The sequence below is a fragment of the Fringilla coelebs genome (assembly GCF_963513975.1).
Source record: "Fringilla coelebs genome assembly, chromosome: 32".
NCBI classification, from domain to species: Eukaryota; Metazoa; Chordata; class Aves; order Passeriformes; family Fringillidae; genus Fringilla; species Fringilla coelebs.
In genome coordinates, this window is record NC_140058.1 from 920,757 (window position 1) to 937,008 (window position 16,252).

General features: G+C 62.5%; 1 protein-coding gene across 1 annotated transcript; it reads left to right on the top strand.

Moving 5' to 3' along the window:
* The first annotated feature begins 894 nt into the window (after nt 1-894).
* Nucleotides 895-13,847, top strand: LOC311164486 (epoxide hydrolase 3-like). Its single transcript, XM_084223969.1, has 7 exons — nt 895-970; nt 4,649-4,911; nt 6,087-6,172; nt 7,153-7,451; nt 9,324-9,427; nt 10,632-10,780; nt 13,604-13,847. The coding sequence occupies exons 2-7, from the start codon at nt 4,666-4,668 to the stop codon at nt 13,833-13,835; spliced, it is 1,116 nt and encodes a 371-aa protein (XP_084080095.1). The 5' UTR covers nt 895-970; nt 4,649-4,665; the 3' UTR covers nt 13,836-13,847.
* The last annotated feature ends 2,405 nt before the right edge of the window (nt 13,848-16,252 follow it).

Sequence of the window (16,252 nt, forward strand, 5' to 3'; positions counted from 1 at the left end):
TTGAATATTTTAGGTGGAAATTGACAGAAATTGGGAATTTTGAAGTGGAAATTGACAAATTCAATTTAAATTTTGAATATTTTAGGTGGAAATTGACAGGAATTGGGAATTAAAAATTTAAATATTTAATATTTAAGGTAGAAATTGACATAAATTGGAAATTAAAAATTGAAATTTGGGATATTTTAGGTGGAAATCGACAGAAATTGGAAATTTTAAATTCAAATTTTTATTAATTCAGTGGGAATTGAGGGAAATTTGGAATTTTTAAAGTGGAAATTTTTCAAAGGTGAAATTTTGGTTTAAATTGATTTTTTTTTAATTGGATTTTTAAATTTTTAAGGTTGAAATTCGACGAAAAGGGGAAAAGGAAATGGAAAAAAAAAAGAGGGAAAATTGGGGAAAAATAGAAAAATATGTGTGAAGAGGAGGGAAAAAAGAGTTTAAAATGGCCAAAAATATAAAAATAAGGAAAATGAGGGGAAAATTGAATGAAAATGGGAAAAAAGGGGAAAAAAGGGGAAAAAAATGGGGAAAATGTCTAAAAAATAAGAGAAAAAAGGTAAAAAAATTTAAAAAAAAACCAAATTGGGAGGATAAAAAGGCCCCAAAAGACGCGAAAGTGACAAAAAAAGTGAAAACTAAAAAGGAGCGACCGGAAAAAGCCAAAAAACGCCACAAAAAGTTGAAAAAATGAGAGAAAAAAACCAAAAAACAACAAAAATGCCCCAAATCCGCCCCGGAATGCCCCGCCCCCTCGGGAGTTACAGGCCACGCCCCTCGCGCTCTCATTGGTTGGTCATGTGAGGCTCCGCCTTTTTTTCGCGCCGTCCAATCAGCGTTTGTGGGCGGGGCCAGCGCGGTTTGAAGCGGAAGCGGCGCCGGGGGTGGGGGAGGGGGCGGTGACAGCGCCGCGGTCGCGACAGAGGCGACAGAAAATCCCCCCGGGGCCCCCCCGCGGTCGCGACAGGTCGGTGATGGCGGCGGGAGCCCCGCGATGTCGCGACAGAGGCGGCGGGGACAGCCCCGGGAGCGGAGGGGACGGCGCAATGTCGCGATAGAGGCGGGGCGGGGGGGGGGGCTGGGGGACGCGGCAGGGATGTCGCGACAGGGGAGGGATTGGGACAGCCCCGCAGCGGGGACAAGGACAGCCCAATGTCGCGACAGCGCCGCACGGGGAGGGGCACAAGGACGGGGACACGTCGATGTCGCGATAACTCACGGTGACAAGGACACCGCGACAGGAGCACCCCCACCTTGGGGACAGGGACACCGCAATGTCGCGACAGCGCCCTGTGGCAAGGACACCGCGACAGGGACACCCCAGGGACAGGGACACCCCAATGTCGTGACAACCCCTTGGGGACAAGGACACCGCGACAGGGACACCCCAGGGACAGGGACACCCCAATATCGTGACAGCCCCTGGGGACAGGGACACTCAGGGGGTGGTGACACCGGGACAGGGCCACCCGGACGGTGCCACCCTGGGGGGGTGACACCCCTGACAGGGCCACCCTGGGGGAGGTGACATTGGGACAATGGTGACACCCGGACAGTGGTGACAGCCCTGACGGTGCCACCCTGGTGGGGGTGACATCCCCGGGGTGGTGACACTGGTGACAGCCCAGACAGTGCCACCCTGGGGGAGGTGACATTGGGACAATGGTGACAGCCCGGACAGTGCCACCCTCGGGGGAGGTGACATCCCGGCGTGGTGACACCGGGACAGTGGTGACACCCCGGGGGCTGGTGACAGCCCCGACAGTGCCACCCTGGGGGTGGTGACATCGGGACAATGGTGACAGCCCTGACAGGGCCACCCAGATGATGGTGACACTCAGGGGGTGGTGACATCCTGGGAACGGTGCCACCCTGGGGGTGGTGACAGCCCGGCCTGGTGACACTGGGACAATGGTGACACCCGGACAGTGCCACCCTGGGGGGGGGTGACATCCCCGGGGTGGTGACACTGGGACAATGGTGACACCCGGACAGGGCCATCGTGGGGGGGGTGACACTCAGGGGATGGTGACAGCCCGGGGTGGTGACATCGGGACAATGGTGACAGCCCCGACAGTGCCACCCTGGGGGTGGTGACACTGGGACAATGGTGACAGCCCGGACAGTGCCACCCTGGGGGGGGTGACACCTAGGGGTTGGTGACACCCCGGACAGGGACACCCGGACGGTGCCACCCTGGGGGGGTGACATCCCCCGGGGTGGTGACACTGGGACAATGGTGACACCCTGGGGAGGTGACACCCAGACAGTGCCACCCTGGGGGGGGTGACACTGGGACAATGGTGACAGCCGGACGGTGCCACCCTGGGGCTGGTGACACTCAGGGGGTGGTGACATCCCGGACAGGGCCACCCAGACAGTGCCACCCTGAGGGGGGGGGGTGACATCCCAGGGTGGTGACATTGGGACAATGGTGACACCCGGACAGTGCCACCCTGGGGGGGGTGACATTGGGACAATGGTGACACCCTGGGCCTGGTGACAGCCCTGACAGTGCCACCCTGGGGGGGGTGACACTCAGGGCATGGTGACACCCTGGGGCTGGTGACACCCGGCCGGTGTCACCCTGGGGGATGGTGACACTGGGACAATGGTGACACCTGGACAGTGCCACCCTGGGGCTGGTGACACCCTGGGCCTGGTGACAGCCCTGACAGGGCCACCCAGACAGTGCCACCCTGAGGGGGGGGTGACATCCCAGGGTGGTGACATTGGGACAATGGTGACACCCGGACAGTGCCACCCTGGGGGGGGTGACATTGGGACAATGGTGACACCCTGGGCCTGGTGACAGCCGGGACAGTGCCACCCTGGGGATGGTGACACTCAGGGCATGGTGACACCCTGGGGCTGGTGACATCCTGGGAACGGTGCCACCCTGGGGGTGGTGACATCCAAGGAATGGGGACACTGGGACAATGGTGACAGCCCTGACAGTGCCACCCTGGGGGTGGTGACATCCAAGGAATGGGGACATTCTGGGAGTGGTGACATCCTGAGGATGGTGACACCCAGGGGTGGTGACACCGGGACAGCGGTGACACCCCGACAGTGCCACCCTGGGGTGGTGACATCCAAGGAATGGTGACATCCTGGGGGTGGTGACATCCTGGGGGTGGTGACATCCAAGGAATGGTGACATCCTGGGGGTGGTGACACCCCGACAGTGCCACCCTGGGGCGGTGCCACCCAGGAATTGGGACAGGTGGTGGCACATCCCGGGAACGGCGCCGCGGTGGCCTTGGGGACAAGGTGGGGACACTCTGGGGACGCTGAAGGGACTTTGGGGACACCGTGGGGGCTTTGGGGACAATGGGGACACTGTGGGGACACCCTGTGGGCTTTGGGGACAATGGGACACTGTGGGGACAATGGGGACACCCTGGGGGCTGTGGGGACACTGTGGGGACAATGGGGACACCCTGTGGGGACAATAGGGACAAGGTGGGGACACTTTGTGGGCTTTGGGGACAATGAGGGCATTCAGGGGACAGGGCCACCATGGGGTTGGGACACCTTGGGGACATGGGGCATCGGTGACGAGGCCACCCTGCCATAGGGGACACCTTGGGGATGGGACACCCAGGTGTCCCCAGGTGTCCCCAGGTGTCCCCATGCCACTCTCCCTGTGTTCCCCCAGCTGTCCCCATGTCCCTCTGTCCCCTCAGGTGTCCCCCCAGGTGTCCCTGCTGTCCCCAGCTGTCCCCATGTCCCCGTGTCCCTCCAGGTGTCCCCAGCTGTCCCCACGTCCCTCTGTCCCCCCAGATGTCCCCGATGTCCCCATGCCCCTCTCCCCGTGTCCTCCCAGGTGTCCCCATGTCCCTGTCCCTCTATCCCCCCAGCTGTCCCCATGTCCCCGTGTCCCCCAGGTGTCCCCGCTGTCCCCAGCTGTCCCCATGTCCCCCAGGTGTCCCCGCTGTCCCCAGCTGTCCCCATGTCCCCATGTCCCCGTGTCCCCCCAGCTGTCCCCATTTCCCTGTCCCCATGTCCCCCAGGTGTCCCCGCTGTCCCCAGGTGTCCCCGCTGTCGCCATGCCGCGCCGCCTGCTGTCCCTCCTGCTGTCCCCATGTCCCCACTGTCCCCATGTCCCCATGTCCCCATGTCCCCCCAGGTGTCCCCGCTGTCGCCATGCCGCGCCGCCTGCTGTCCCTCCTGCCGGCCCCATGTCCCTGTCCCCATGTCCCCCAGGGGTCCCCAGCTGTCCCCATGTCCCCCAGGTGTCCCCGCTGTCGCCATGCCGCGCCGCCTGCTGTCCCTCCTGCTGTCCCCATGTCCCCATGTCCCCCCAGGTGTCCCCGCTGTCGCCATGCCGCGCCGCCTGCTGTCCCTCCTGCTGTCCCCATGTCCCCATGTCCCCATGTCCCCGTGTCCCCCCCGCTGTCCCCACTGTCCCCAGCTGTCCCCGTGTCCCCAGGTGTCCCCAGCTGTCCCCGTGTCCCCCCAGGTGTCCCCGCTGTCGCCATGCCGCGCCGCCTGCTGTCCCTCCTGCTGGCCCCATGTCCCTGTCCCCATGTCCCCCAGGTGTCCCCAGCTGCCCCCATGTCCCCGTGTCCCCCCCGCTGCCCCCATGTCCCCGTGTCCCCATGTCCCCCAGGTGTCCCCAGCTGTCCCCATGTCCCCCCAGGTGTCCCCGCTGTCGCCATGCCGCGCCGCCTGCTGTCCCTCCTGCTGGCCCCCACGCGGCTCCTGCTGGCCCTGCGGGGGCTCCTGGCCCGGGGGACACTCGCGGTGGCCGCGGTGGCCTCGGGGGTGGCCTTCGGCCTCTGGGGGGTGGCGCTGCTGCTGCGCCGCGGGCCCCGTGCGACATTGAGGTGGCACCGCAGGGACACGGCCCCGCCCGGGCTGGCCGATGGCACCTTCGGGGAGCACCGGCACCTGCGGCTGAAGGTGAGCGGGGCGGGGGGATTTGGGGATCCGGGGGGGATTTGGGGGGTCCTGGGGGGTCCTGGGGGGATTTGGGGGGGATTTGGGGGGATTTGGGGATCCTGGGGGGATTTGGGGGGGATTTGGGGGGGATTTGGGGGGTCCGGAGGGGGATTTGGGGGGGATTTGGGGGGTCCTGGGGGGATTTGGGGGGGATTTGGGGGGATTTGGGGATCCTGGGGGGATTTGGGGGGGATTTGGGGGGATTTGGGGATCCTGGGGGGATTTGGGGGGGATTTGGGGGGGATTTGGGGGGTCCGGAGGGGGATTTGGGGGGGATTTGGGGGGTCCTGGGGGGATTTGGGGGGGATTTGGGGGGATTTGGGGATCCTGGGGGGATTTGGGGGGGATTTGGGGGGATTTGGGGATCCTGGGGGGATTTGGGGGGGATTTGGGGGGGATTTGGGGGGTCCGGAGGGGGATTTGGGGGGATTTGGGGGGTCCTGGGGAGGTTTTGGGGGGAAATTGGGGGGATTGGGGGGATCCTGGGGGGGATTTGGGGGGATATAGGGGGTCCTGGGGGGATTTGGGGGGATTTGGGGGGGATTTGGGGGGGATTTGGGGGTCCTGGGGGGGATTTGGGGGGTCCTGGGGGGGATTTGGGGGGATTTGGGGGGTCCTAGGGAATGTTTGGGGGAGGGTTGGGGGGCGTTTGGGGGGGTTTGGGGGGGATTTGGGGGTGATTTGGGGGGGATTTGGGAAGGTTTTGGGGGGGATCCTGGGGGGATTTAAGGGGGTCTTGGGGGGGATTTGGAGGGGATTTGAGGGTCCTGGGGGGGTCCTGGGGGGAATTTTGGGGGGGATTTGGGGGAGTTGCGGGGATTTGGGGGATCCTGGGGGGGATTTGGGGGGGGTTGGGGGGGTCTTGGGGGATGTTTGGGGGGGGTTGGGGGGGATTTCGGGGGGATTTAAGGGGGATTTGGGGGTCCTGGGGAGGATTTGGGGGGGGGGGACGTTGGGGGGGATTTGAGGGTCCTGGGGGATTTTGGAGAGGTTTGGGGGGGGATTTGGGGGGGTTTTGGGGGATCCTGGGGGCTTTTGGGGGAATTTTGGGGTGTCCCCTGTGTCCCCCCAATGTCCCCTCTGTCCCCCCCCGATGCCACCCCCGATGTCCCCAATGTCACCCCCGCTGTCCCCAGGGCTCGGGGCTGCGGCTCCATTACGTCACTCGGGGTCCCCCCGGGGCCCCCCTGATGCTGCTGCTGCACGGCTTCCCCCAGAACTGGTCAGTGTCACCAAAGTGTCCCCAAGTGTCCCCATGTCCCCTATGCTCTTGTCCCCTGTGTCCCCTGTGTCCCCAGGTGTCCCCAGGTGTCCCCACGCCCCCCCCGCTCCTGTCCCTGCGGTGCCACTGCTGTCCCCCCATGTCCCCAGGTGTCCCCATGCCCCCCACTCCTCCTGTCCCCGCGGTGCCACCACTGTCCCCAGTGTCCCCAGGTGTCCCCAGCTGTCCCCTCGCTGTCCCCGTGGTGTCACCGCTGTCCCCAGCTGTCCCCAGCTGTCCCCCCGCTCCTGTCCCAGCTGTCCCCCTGCTGTCCCCAGCTGTCCCCAGCTGTCCCCAGCTGTCCCCCCGCTGTCCCCAGGTTCTGCTGGCGTCACCTGATGCAGGAGTTCTGTCCCCAATCCCCCACTCCTCCTGTCCCCAGCTGTCCCCAACTGTCCCTAGGTTCTGCTGGCGTCACCTGATGCAGGAGTTCTGTCCCCAGGTGTCCCCAAGCCCCCCCCCCGTGCTGTCCCCGCTGTCCCCAGGTTCTGCTGGCGTCACCTGATGCAGGAGCTCTGTCCCCCCGCTGTCCCCAGCTGTCCCCCCACTGTCCCCAGCTGTCCCCCCGCTGTCCCCAGGTTCTGCTGGCGCCACCTGATGCAGGAGTTCTGTCCCCAGCTGTCCCCAGGTGTCCCCAATCTCCCCCCCCCGCTGTCCCCAGGTTCTGCTGGCGTCACCTGATGCAGGAGTTCTGTCCCCAGCTGTCCCCCCACTCCTGTCCCAGCTGTCCCCAGCTGTCCCCCAGCTGTCCCCCCACTGTCCCCAGCTGTCCCCCAGCTGTCCCCGCTGTCCCCAGGTTCTGCTGGCGTCACCTGATGCAGGAGTTCTGTCCCCAGGTGTCTCCCCGCTCCTGTCCCCACTGTCCCCAGCTGTCCCCCAGCTGTCCCCGCTGTCCCCAGGTCTCCCCCAGGTGTCCCCAGCTGTCCCCCCGCTGTCCCCAGGTTCTGCTGGCGTCACCTGATGCAGGAGCTCTGTCCCCGTTTCCGGGTGGTGGCCCTGGACCTGCGCGGTTACGGCGACTCGGAGAAGCCGCCGGGCAGGGACAGCTACCGGCTGGAGCTGCTCCTTGGGGACATCTGTGACGTCATCGAGGCCCTGGGGACACCGGCGGGGGCGCCGCGCTGCGTCCTGGTGGGACACGACTGGGGAGGGGTCCTGGCCTGGGAGGTGGCCTCGGGTCACCCGCAGCTGGTGGAGAAACTGGTGGTGATGGACGCGCCCCAGAGGGCGGTGATGGCAGGTGACACTGGGGACAGCGGGGACAGAGGGGACACCGGGGGTGCTGGGGATGTTGGGGGCGTTGGGGGGATTGGGGATGTTGGGGACACTGGGGACATTGGGGACATTGGGGGGATTGGGGGACATTGGGGAAATTGGGGATGTTGGGGACATTGGGGACACTGGGGGGATTGGGGGACATTTGGGGGATTGGGGATGTTGGGGGCGTTGGGGGGATTGGGGACATTGGGGGGATTGGGGACATTGGGGGGATTGGGGACATTGGGGGGATTGGGGGGATTGGGGACACTGGGGGAATTGGGGATGCTGGAGACTCTGGGGACATTGGGGACATTGAGGACATAGGAGGGATTGGGGGACATTGGGGACATTGGGGATGTTGGGGACATTGGGGACACTGGGGGGATTGGGGGACATTGGGGATGCTGGAGACTCTGGGGACATTGGGGACATTGGGAACACTGGGGGGATTGGGGGACATTGGGGACATTGGGGGCATTGGGGGACATTGGGGACATTGGGGATGCTGGAGACTCTGGGGACATTGGGGGGATTGGGGATGTTGGGGGACTTGGGGGACATTGGGGACATTGGGGGCATTGGGAACGCTGGGGACATTGGGGACGTTGGGGATGTTGGGGGACTCTGGGGACACTGGGGACACTGGGGGGATTGGGGACACTGGGGGAATTAGGGATGCTGGAGACTCTGGGGACATTGGGGACATTGAGGACATAGGAGGGATTGGGGGACATTGGGGACATTGGGGATGTTGGGGACATTGGGGACACTGGGGGGATTGGGGGACATTGGGGATGTTGGGGATATTGGGGACACTGGGGACGTTGGGGGATGTTGGGGACATTGGGGACATTGGGGAGATTGGGGATGTTGGGGGACATTGGGGACATTGGGGATGTTGGGGACACTGGGGACATTGGGGATATTGGGGATGTTGGGGACATTGGGGGGATTGGGGATGCTGGAGACTCTGGGGACATTGGGGGGATTGGGGATGTTGGGGAAATTGGGGATGTTGGGGACATTGGGGACATTGGGGACATTGGGGGCATTGGGGACACTGGGGACATTGGGGACGTTGGGGATGTTGGGGATGTTGGGGATGTTGGGGACATTGGGGGGATTGGGGATGTTGGAGACTCTGGGGACATTGGGGACATTGTGGGGCATTGGGGACGCTGGGGACATTGGGGAGATTGGGGACATTGGGGACGCTGGGGACTCTGGGGACATTGGGGGGATTGGGGGTGTTGGGGACATTGGGGACACTGGGGGGATTGGGGGATTGGGGATGCTGGGGATGCTGGGGACACTGGGGGATTGGGGACACTGGGGACATTGGGGACACTTGGGACTCTGGGGACACCAGGGGATATTGGGGACATTGCAGGTGGCCCTGTCCCTGTCCCTGTCCCTGTCCCTCTCCCTTTCCCCACGGTGCCCCTGTCCCCGTCCCCACGGTGTCCCTGTCCCCATGGTGTCCCTGTCCCTGTCCCCACGGTGTCCCTGTCCCTGTCCCCCCGGTGTCCCTGTCCCCCCGGTGTCCCCGTCCCTGTCCCCACGGTGTCCCTGTCCCTGTCCCTGTCCCCCCGGTGTCCCCGTCCCTGTCCCCACGGTGTCCCTGTCCCTGTCCCTGTCCCCCCGGTGTCCCTGTCCCTGTCCCCACGGTGTCCCTGTCCCCACGGTGTCCCTGTCCCCCCGGTGTCCCTGTCCCTGTCCCCACGGTGTCCCTGTCCCCACGGTGTCCCTGTCCCTGTCCCCCCGGTGTCCCTGTCCCTGTCCCCACGGTGTCCCTGTCCCCACGGTGTCCCTGTCCCTGTCCCTGTCCCCACGGTGTCCCCTCCCGTCGCAGCCTTCGCCGCCCGTCACCCCTCGCAGCTGCTCCGTTCCTGTTACATGTTCCTGTTCCAGCTGCCCTGGCTGCCCGAGCTGCTGCTGTCCCTGGCCGACTTCCAGGTCAGCCTGTCCCCTCTGTCCCCTCCCTGTCCCCTCCCTGTCCCCTCCCTGTCCCCTCTGTCCCCTCCCTGTCCCCATCTCCCACCCCAAGGAGCTCCTCCAGCAGCCCCCAAAGGGGCCGCGCCCAACTCCAAATCTGTGTCCCCCCCTTTGTCCCCAAATTCGGGGCTGTGGTGTCACCCAGACCTTGTGTCCCCCTCTTTGTCCCAAATTTTCGGGGTCCCGGCACCCCCCAGCCCCCATTTCACCCATTTTGTCCCCAAATTTATCCCCAGTTTTGGGGGGTTTGGTGCTACCCAGCCCCGATTTTCCCCATTTTCCCCCCAATTTTGGGTGTCCCCAGCCCCGATTTTCCCCCAATTTTGGTGTCCCCAGCCCCAATTTCCCCTTTTTCCCCAATTTTGGGCATCCCTCAGCCCAGATTTTCCCTTTTTCCCCCAATTTTGGTGTCCCCAGCCCCAATTTCCCCCCAATTTTTCTGGTGTCCCCAGCCCCGATTTTCCCCTTTTTTCCCCAATTTTGGTGTCCCTAGCCCCGATTTTCCCCCAATTTCCCCCCAATTTTTCTGGTGTCCCCAGCCCCGATTTCCCCCGTTTTTTCCCAATTTTGGTGTCCCCAGCCCCGATTTCCCCATTTTCCCCCCACTTTTGTGTCTCCCAGCCCCGATTTTCCCTTTTTCCCCCATTTTGGTGTCCCCAGCCCTGATTTTCCCTTCTTTCCCCATTTTGGTGTCCCCAGCCCCGATTTCCCCCCACTTTTGCGAGTCCCCCAGCCCCGATTTTCCCCCATTTCCCCCCAATTTTTCTGGTGTCCCCAGCCCCTATTTTCCCTTTTTCCCCCATTTTGGGTGTCTCCAGCCCCGATTTTCCCTTTTCCCCCCCATTTTGGTATCCCCAGCCCCAATTTCCCCCCACTTTTGGGTGTCCCCAGCCCCGATTTTCCCCCATTTTCCCCCATTTTGGTGTCCCCAGCCCAGATTTCCCCTTTTTTCCCCATTTTGGTGTCCCCAGCCCCAATTTCCCCCCAATTTTTCTGGTGTCCCCAGCCCCGATTTTTCCCTTTTTCCCCCATTTTGGTGTCTCCCAGCCCCAATTTTCCCTTTTTTCCCCATTTTGCTGTCCCCAGCCCCAATTTTCCCCATTTTCCCCCATTTTGGTGTCCCCAGCCCCAATTTCCCCATTTTTTCCCCCATTTTGGTGTCCAGCTGCTGCGCTGGTTCCTGACGGGGGCGCTGACGGGCATCCAGGACCCGGCGCGGCGCCTGTCGGAGCAGGAGCTCGACGCGTACCTGTTCGGCCTCTCCCAGCCCGGGGGGCTCAGCCCCCCCCTGCACTACTACCGCAACCTCTTCGGGTGCGTGGGGGGCTGGGGGGACCCAATGGGTGACCCCGGCTGGGTTTGGGTTCTTCCAGTTGGGTTTGGATGCTCCCAGTTGGGTTTGGGTGGTCCCGGTTGGGTTTGGGTTCTTCCAGTTGGGTTTGGGTGCTCCCAGTTGGGTTTGGGTGCTCCCAGTTGGGTTTGGGATGTTCCAGTTAGGTTTGGGGGGTCCCGGTTGGGTTTGGGTTCTTCCAGTTGGGTTTGGGTTCTTCCAGTTGGGTTTGGGTGGTCCCGGTTGGGTTTGGGTTCTTCCAGTTGGGTTTGGGTTCTTCCAGTTGGGTTTGGGTGCTCCCAGTTGGGTTTGGGTGTTCCCAGTTGGGTTTGGGTTCTTCCAGTTGGGTTTGGGTGCTCCCAGTTGGGTTTGGGTTCTTCCAGTTGGGTTTGGGACGGTCCCAGTTGGGTTTGGGATGTTCCAGTTGGGTTTGGATGTTCCCAGTTGGGTTTGGGATGATCCCAGTTGGGTTTGGGTTCTTCCAGTTGGGTTTGGGTTCTTCCAGTTGGGTTTGGGTTCTTCCAGTTGGGTTTGGGATGTTCCCAGTTGGGTTTGGGTGCTCCCAGTTGGGTTTGGGATGTTCCCAGTTGGGTTTGGGATGTTCCCAGTTGGGTTTGGGATGTTCCAGTTGGGTTTGGGATGTTCCAGTTGGGTTTGGGATGTTCCAGTTGGGTTTGGGTGTTCCCAGTTGGGTTTGGGATGTTCCCAGTTGGGTTTGGGATGTTCCAGTTGGGTTTGGGATGTTCCCAGTTGGGTTTGGGTGCTCCCAGTTGGGTTTGGGATGTTCCAGTTGGGTTTGGGATGTTCCCAGTTGGGTTTGGGATGTTCCAGTTGGGTTTGGGTGTTCCCAGTTGGGTTTGGGATGTTCCAGTTGGGTTTCGGTGTTCCCAGTTGGGTTTGGGTGTTCCAGTTGGGTTTGGGATGTTCCAGTTGGGTTTGGGATGTTCCAGTTGGGTTTGGGATGTTCCAGTTGGGTTTGGGATGTTCCAGTTGGGTTTGGGTGCTCCCAGTTGGGTTTGGGTGTTCCCAGTTGGGTTTGGGTGTTCCCAGTTGGGTTTGGGCACTCCCAGTTGGGTTTGGGGGGTCCCGGTTGGGTTTGGGACAGTCCCAGTTGGGTTTGGGATGTTCCAGTTGGGTTTGGATGATCCCAGTTGGATTTGGGTGTTCCCAGTTGGGTTTGGGACAGTCCCAGTTGGGTTTGGGTGCTCCCAGTTGGGTTTGGATGATCCCAGTTGGATTTGGGTGTTCCCAGTTGGGTTTGGGACAGTCCCAGTTGGGTTTGGGTGTTCCCAGTTGGGTTTGGGTGCTCCCAGTTGGGTTTGGGATCTTCCAGTTGGGTTTGGGTGCTTCCAGTTGGGTTTGGGTGCTCCCGGTTGGGTTTGGGATGATCCAGTTGGGTTTGGGTTCTTCCAGTTGGGTTTGGGATGTTCCAGTTGGATTTGGGTGGTCCCAGTTTGGTTTGGGATGTTCCAGTTGGGTTTGGATGTTCCCAGTTGGGTTTGGGATGATCCCAGTTGGGTTTGGGTTCTTCCAGTTGGGTTTGGGTTCTTCCAGTTGGGTTTGGGTTCTTCCAGTTGGGTTTGGGATGTTCCCAGTTGGGTTTGGGTGCTCCCAGTTGGGTTTGGGATGTTCCCAGTTGGGTTTGGGATGTTCCCAGTTGGGTTTGGGATGTTCCAGTTGGGTTTGGGATGTTCCAGTTGGGTTTGGGATGTTCCAGTTGGGTTTGGGTGTTCCCAGTTGGGTTTGGGATGTTCCCAGTTGGGTTTGGGATGTTCCAGTTGGGTTTGGGATGTTCCCAGTTGGGTTTGGGTGCTCCCAGTTGGGTTTGGGATGTTCCAGTTGGGTTTGGGTGCTCCCAGTTGGGTTTGGGTGCTTCCAGTTGGGTTTGGGTGTTCCCAGTTGGGTTTGGGATGTTCCCAGTTGGGTTTGGGATGTTCCAGTTGGGTTTGGGATGTTCCAGTTGGGTTTGGGTGCCCCCAGTTGGGTTTGGGATGTTCCAGTTGGGTTTGGGATGTTCCAGTTGGGTTTGGGATGTTCCAGTTGGGTTTGGGATGTTCCCAGTTGGGTTTGGGTGTTCCCAGTTGGGTTTGGGTGCCCCCAGTTGGGTTTGGGATGTTCCAGTTGGGTTTGGGATGTTCCCAGTTGGGTTTGGGTGTTCCCAGTTGGGTTTGGGGGGGTCCCAGTTGGGTTTGGGATGTTCCCAGTTGGGTTTGGGATGTTCCCAGTTGGGTTTGGGTGCTCCCAGTTGGGTTTGGGATGTTCCGGTTGGGTTTGGGGGGGTCCCAGTTGGGTTTGGGATGTCCCCAAGGTGTCCCCAAGGTGTCCCCAAGTCAGCCCCAGGTGTCCCCCAGGTGTCCCTGAGTCCCCAAGGTGTCCCCAAGATGTCCCCAAGGTGTCCCTCACCCTGTCCCTGTGTCCCCAAGGTGTCCCCAAGTTGTCCCCAAGGTGTCCCCAAGATGTCCCCAAGGTGTCCCTAACCCTGTCCCTGTGCCCTCAAGATGTCCCCAAGGTGTCCCTAACCCTGTCCCTGTGTCCCCAAGGTGTCCCCAAGGTGTCCCCAAGGTGTCCCCAAGATGTCCCCAAGGTGTCCCTAACCCTGTCCCTGTGCCCCCAAGATGTCCCCAAGGTGTCCCTAACCTGTCCCTGTGTCCCCAAGGTGTCCCCAAGGTGTCCCTAACCCTGTCCCTGTGTCCCCAAGTTGTCCCCAAGGTGTCCCCAAGGTGTCCCTCACCCTGTCCCTGTGTCCCCAAGGTGTCCCCCAGGCTATCCCCAGGTGTCCCTCACCTGTCCCCTCCCCCCCCATCCAGGGCCACGCCCATCCCGCGGGAGCCGCCCCCTCCCCCCACGCTGCTGCTCTGGGGCTCCCGCGACGCCTTCCTGGACCCGCGCCTTGGCCCCGCCCACCTGCGCTGGCTCCGCCCCTCCGCCCGGCTCCGCCTCCTGCCCGGCGCCTCCCATTGGCTGCCCGAGGAGAGCCCCCAAGCCGTGGCCAAGCTGATTGGAGAGTTCCTCGAGGGAGGGGCCAAGGAGGGGTCGTAGCCACGCCCACGATGAGGGGGCGGGGCAGAGAGGGGGTGGGGGAAGGGCGGGGTTGGGAGGGTCCCAACATCTGGGGTGGGGGAGGGGATGGGACCCCAACATCTGGGGTGGGGGAGGGGGGATGGGACCCCAACATCTGGGGTGGGGGAAGGGGTGGGACCCCAACATCTGGGGTGGGGGAGGGGATAGGACCCCAACATCTGGGGTGGGGGAGGGGATGGGACCCCAACATCTGGACGTTGGCCTCGCTCAGTGGGGGGAGGGAACCCCCCCACCAGAAAAACATCTGGACAAGGCCCCGCCCCCCCAACAAACATCTGGATTGTGACGTCTGTACGTTCCCGCCCCTCCCCCCCAAACATCTGGCGGGAATAAACCGGGGTGACCCCAAAAAAGGGGGGGAGGGGCTTTTTTTGGGGGGTGTGGGTGAGATTTGGGGTGGGGGGAGGGGTTGAGATTTGGGGTGGGGGGAGGGGCGGAATTTGGGTCCCTCCCCTCCCCCCCCCGGGCCCGGTTTAAGCCTCTTAAGGGGCCCCGGCGGCCGCGGATTAACGGGGGGGGGGGGAGGGGAGGGGGTGCGGGTGGGGGAGGGGCGGAGGGAGGGGGGGGGGACCCCGCGCTGCCCCTCCCCCACCCCACCCCCTCCCGCACCGTGCCCGGGCCCCGCCCCTCCCCCACTCCCAGTTCAACCAGTTGGACCGGCCGGACTGGGCTGGGGGGGGAGGGGCAGAGCCCGCGCGCGCCCCTCCCCCACCCCGGGGGGGGGGGGGGTGGCACCGGCGGTGTCCCCAAAAATCCCCCGCGGTGTCCCCAAAATCCCCTCCGTGTCCCTTCGGTGTCCCCAGGTCCCTTTGGTGTCCCCACGGTGTCCCCAAGTCCCCACGGTGCCACCCTCGGTGTCCCCATCGTGTCCCTTTGGTGTCCCCAAGTCCCCTCCGTGTCCCTCTCATGTCCCCAAATCCCCACGGTGCCACCCTCGGTGTCCCCTCCATGTCCCCATTGTGTCCCTTTGGTGTCCCCAGGTCCCTTCCTGTGTCCCCTCCGTGTCCCTTTAGTGTTCCCAGGTCCCTTTGGTGTCCCCACGGTGTCCCCTCCATGTCCCCAAGTCCCCTCAGTGTCCCCTCCCTGTCCCTCTCATGTCCCCAAACCCCCACGGTGCCACCCTCGGTGTCCCCTCCATTCCCCATCGTGTCCCCTCGGTGTCCCCAGGTCCCTTTGGTGTCCCCACGGTGTCCCCTCCGTGTCCCTTTGGTGTCCCCAAGTCCCTTCCTCTGTCCCCTCCATGTCCCCATCGTGTCCCTTTAGTGTCCCCAAGTTCCCTCCGTGTCCCCATTGTGTCCCCAAATCCCCACAGTGCCACCCTCAGTGTCCCCTCCGTGTCCCTTTGGTGTCCCCAAGTCCCCTCCATGTCCCTCTCATGTCCCCAACCCCCCACAGTGCCACCCTCAGTGTCCCCTCAGTGTCCCTTCCTGTGTCCCCTCCGTGTCCCTCTCATGTCCCCAACCCCCCACAGTGCCACCCTCAGTGTCCCCTCCATGTCCCTTTGGTGTCCCCAGGTCCTTTCCTGTGTCCCCTCCGTGTCCCCAAGTCCCCTTCGTGTCCCTTTGGTGTCTCCAGGTCCCTTCCTATGTCCCCTCTGTGTCCCTCTCATGTCCCCAAACCACCACGGTGCCACCCTCGGTGTCCCCATGGTGTCCCTTTTGTGTCCCCAAGTCCCCTCAGTGTCCCCTCAGTGTCCCCAAGTCCCCTCCGTGTCCCCATCATGTCCCTTTGGTGTCCCCAAGTCCCCTCCAGGTCCCTTCTTGTGTCCCCTCCATGTCCCCAAGTCCCCTCCATGTCCCCAGGTCCTTTCCTGTGTCCCCTCCATGTCCCCAAGTCCCCACCGTGTGTCACTCCCATGTCCCTCTCCATGTCCCTGTTGATGCCACCGTGTCCCCACCATGGCCCCGTGTCCCTTCCCTGTCCCCATCCCTGTCACTGCCCTGTCCCCTCCCTGTCCCCACTGTGTCCCCCCGATGTGTCCCGTGTCTGTCCCCATCCCTGTCCCTGTCCCCTCCCTGTCCCCATCTCTGTCCCCGCCGTTTCCCCCCCCGTGTCCCGTGTCTGTCCCTGTCCCTGTCCCCTCAGTGTCCCCATCCCTGTCCCCTCCCTGTCCCTCTCCCCATCCCTGTCCCCATCCCTGTCGCTGTCCCCATCCCTGTCCCTGTCCCCTCCCTGTCCCCATCCCTGTCCCCTCCCTGTCCCCATCCCTGTCCCCATCGCTGTCCCCGCCCTGTCCCCATCTCTGTCCCCTCCTTGTCCCCATCTCTGTCCCCTCTGTGTCCCCATCTCTGTCCCCGCCGTGTCCCCCCCCGTGTCCCGTGTCTGACCCTGTCCCTGTCCCCATCGCTGTCCCCTCCCTGTCCCCATCCCTGTCC

Coding starts and splice junctions, on each gene's coding strand:
- LOC311164486 (XM_084223969.1), top strand. CDS start 4,666: ATGCCGCGCCGCCTGCTGTCCCTCCTGCTGGCCCCCACGCGGCTCCTG. Junction 4,912..6,086: donor ACCGGCACCTGCGGCTGAAG/GTGAGCGGGGCG, acceptor CGCTGTCCCCAG/GGCTCGGGGCTGCGGCTCCA. Junction 7,452..9,323: donor CCAGAGGGCGGTGATGGCAG/GTGACACTGGGG, acceptor CTCCCGTCGCAG/CCTTCGCCGCCCGTCACCCC.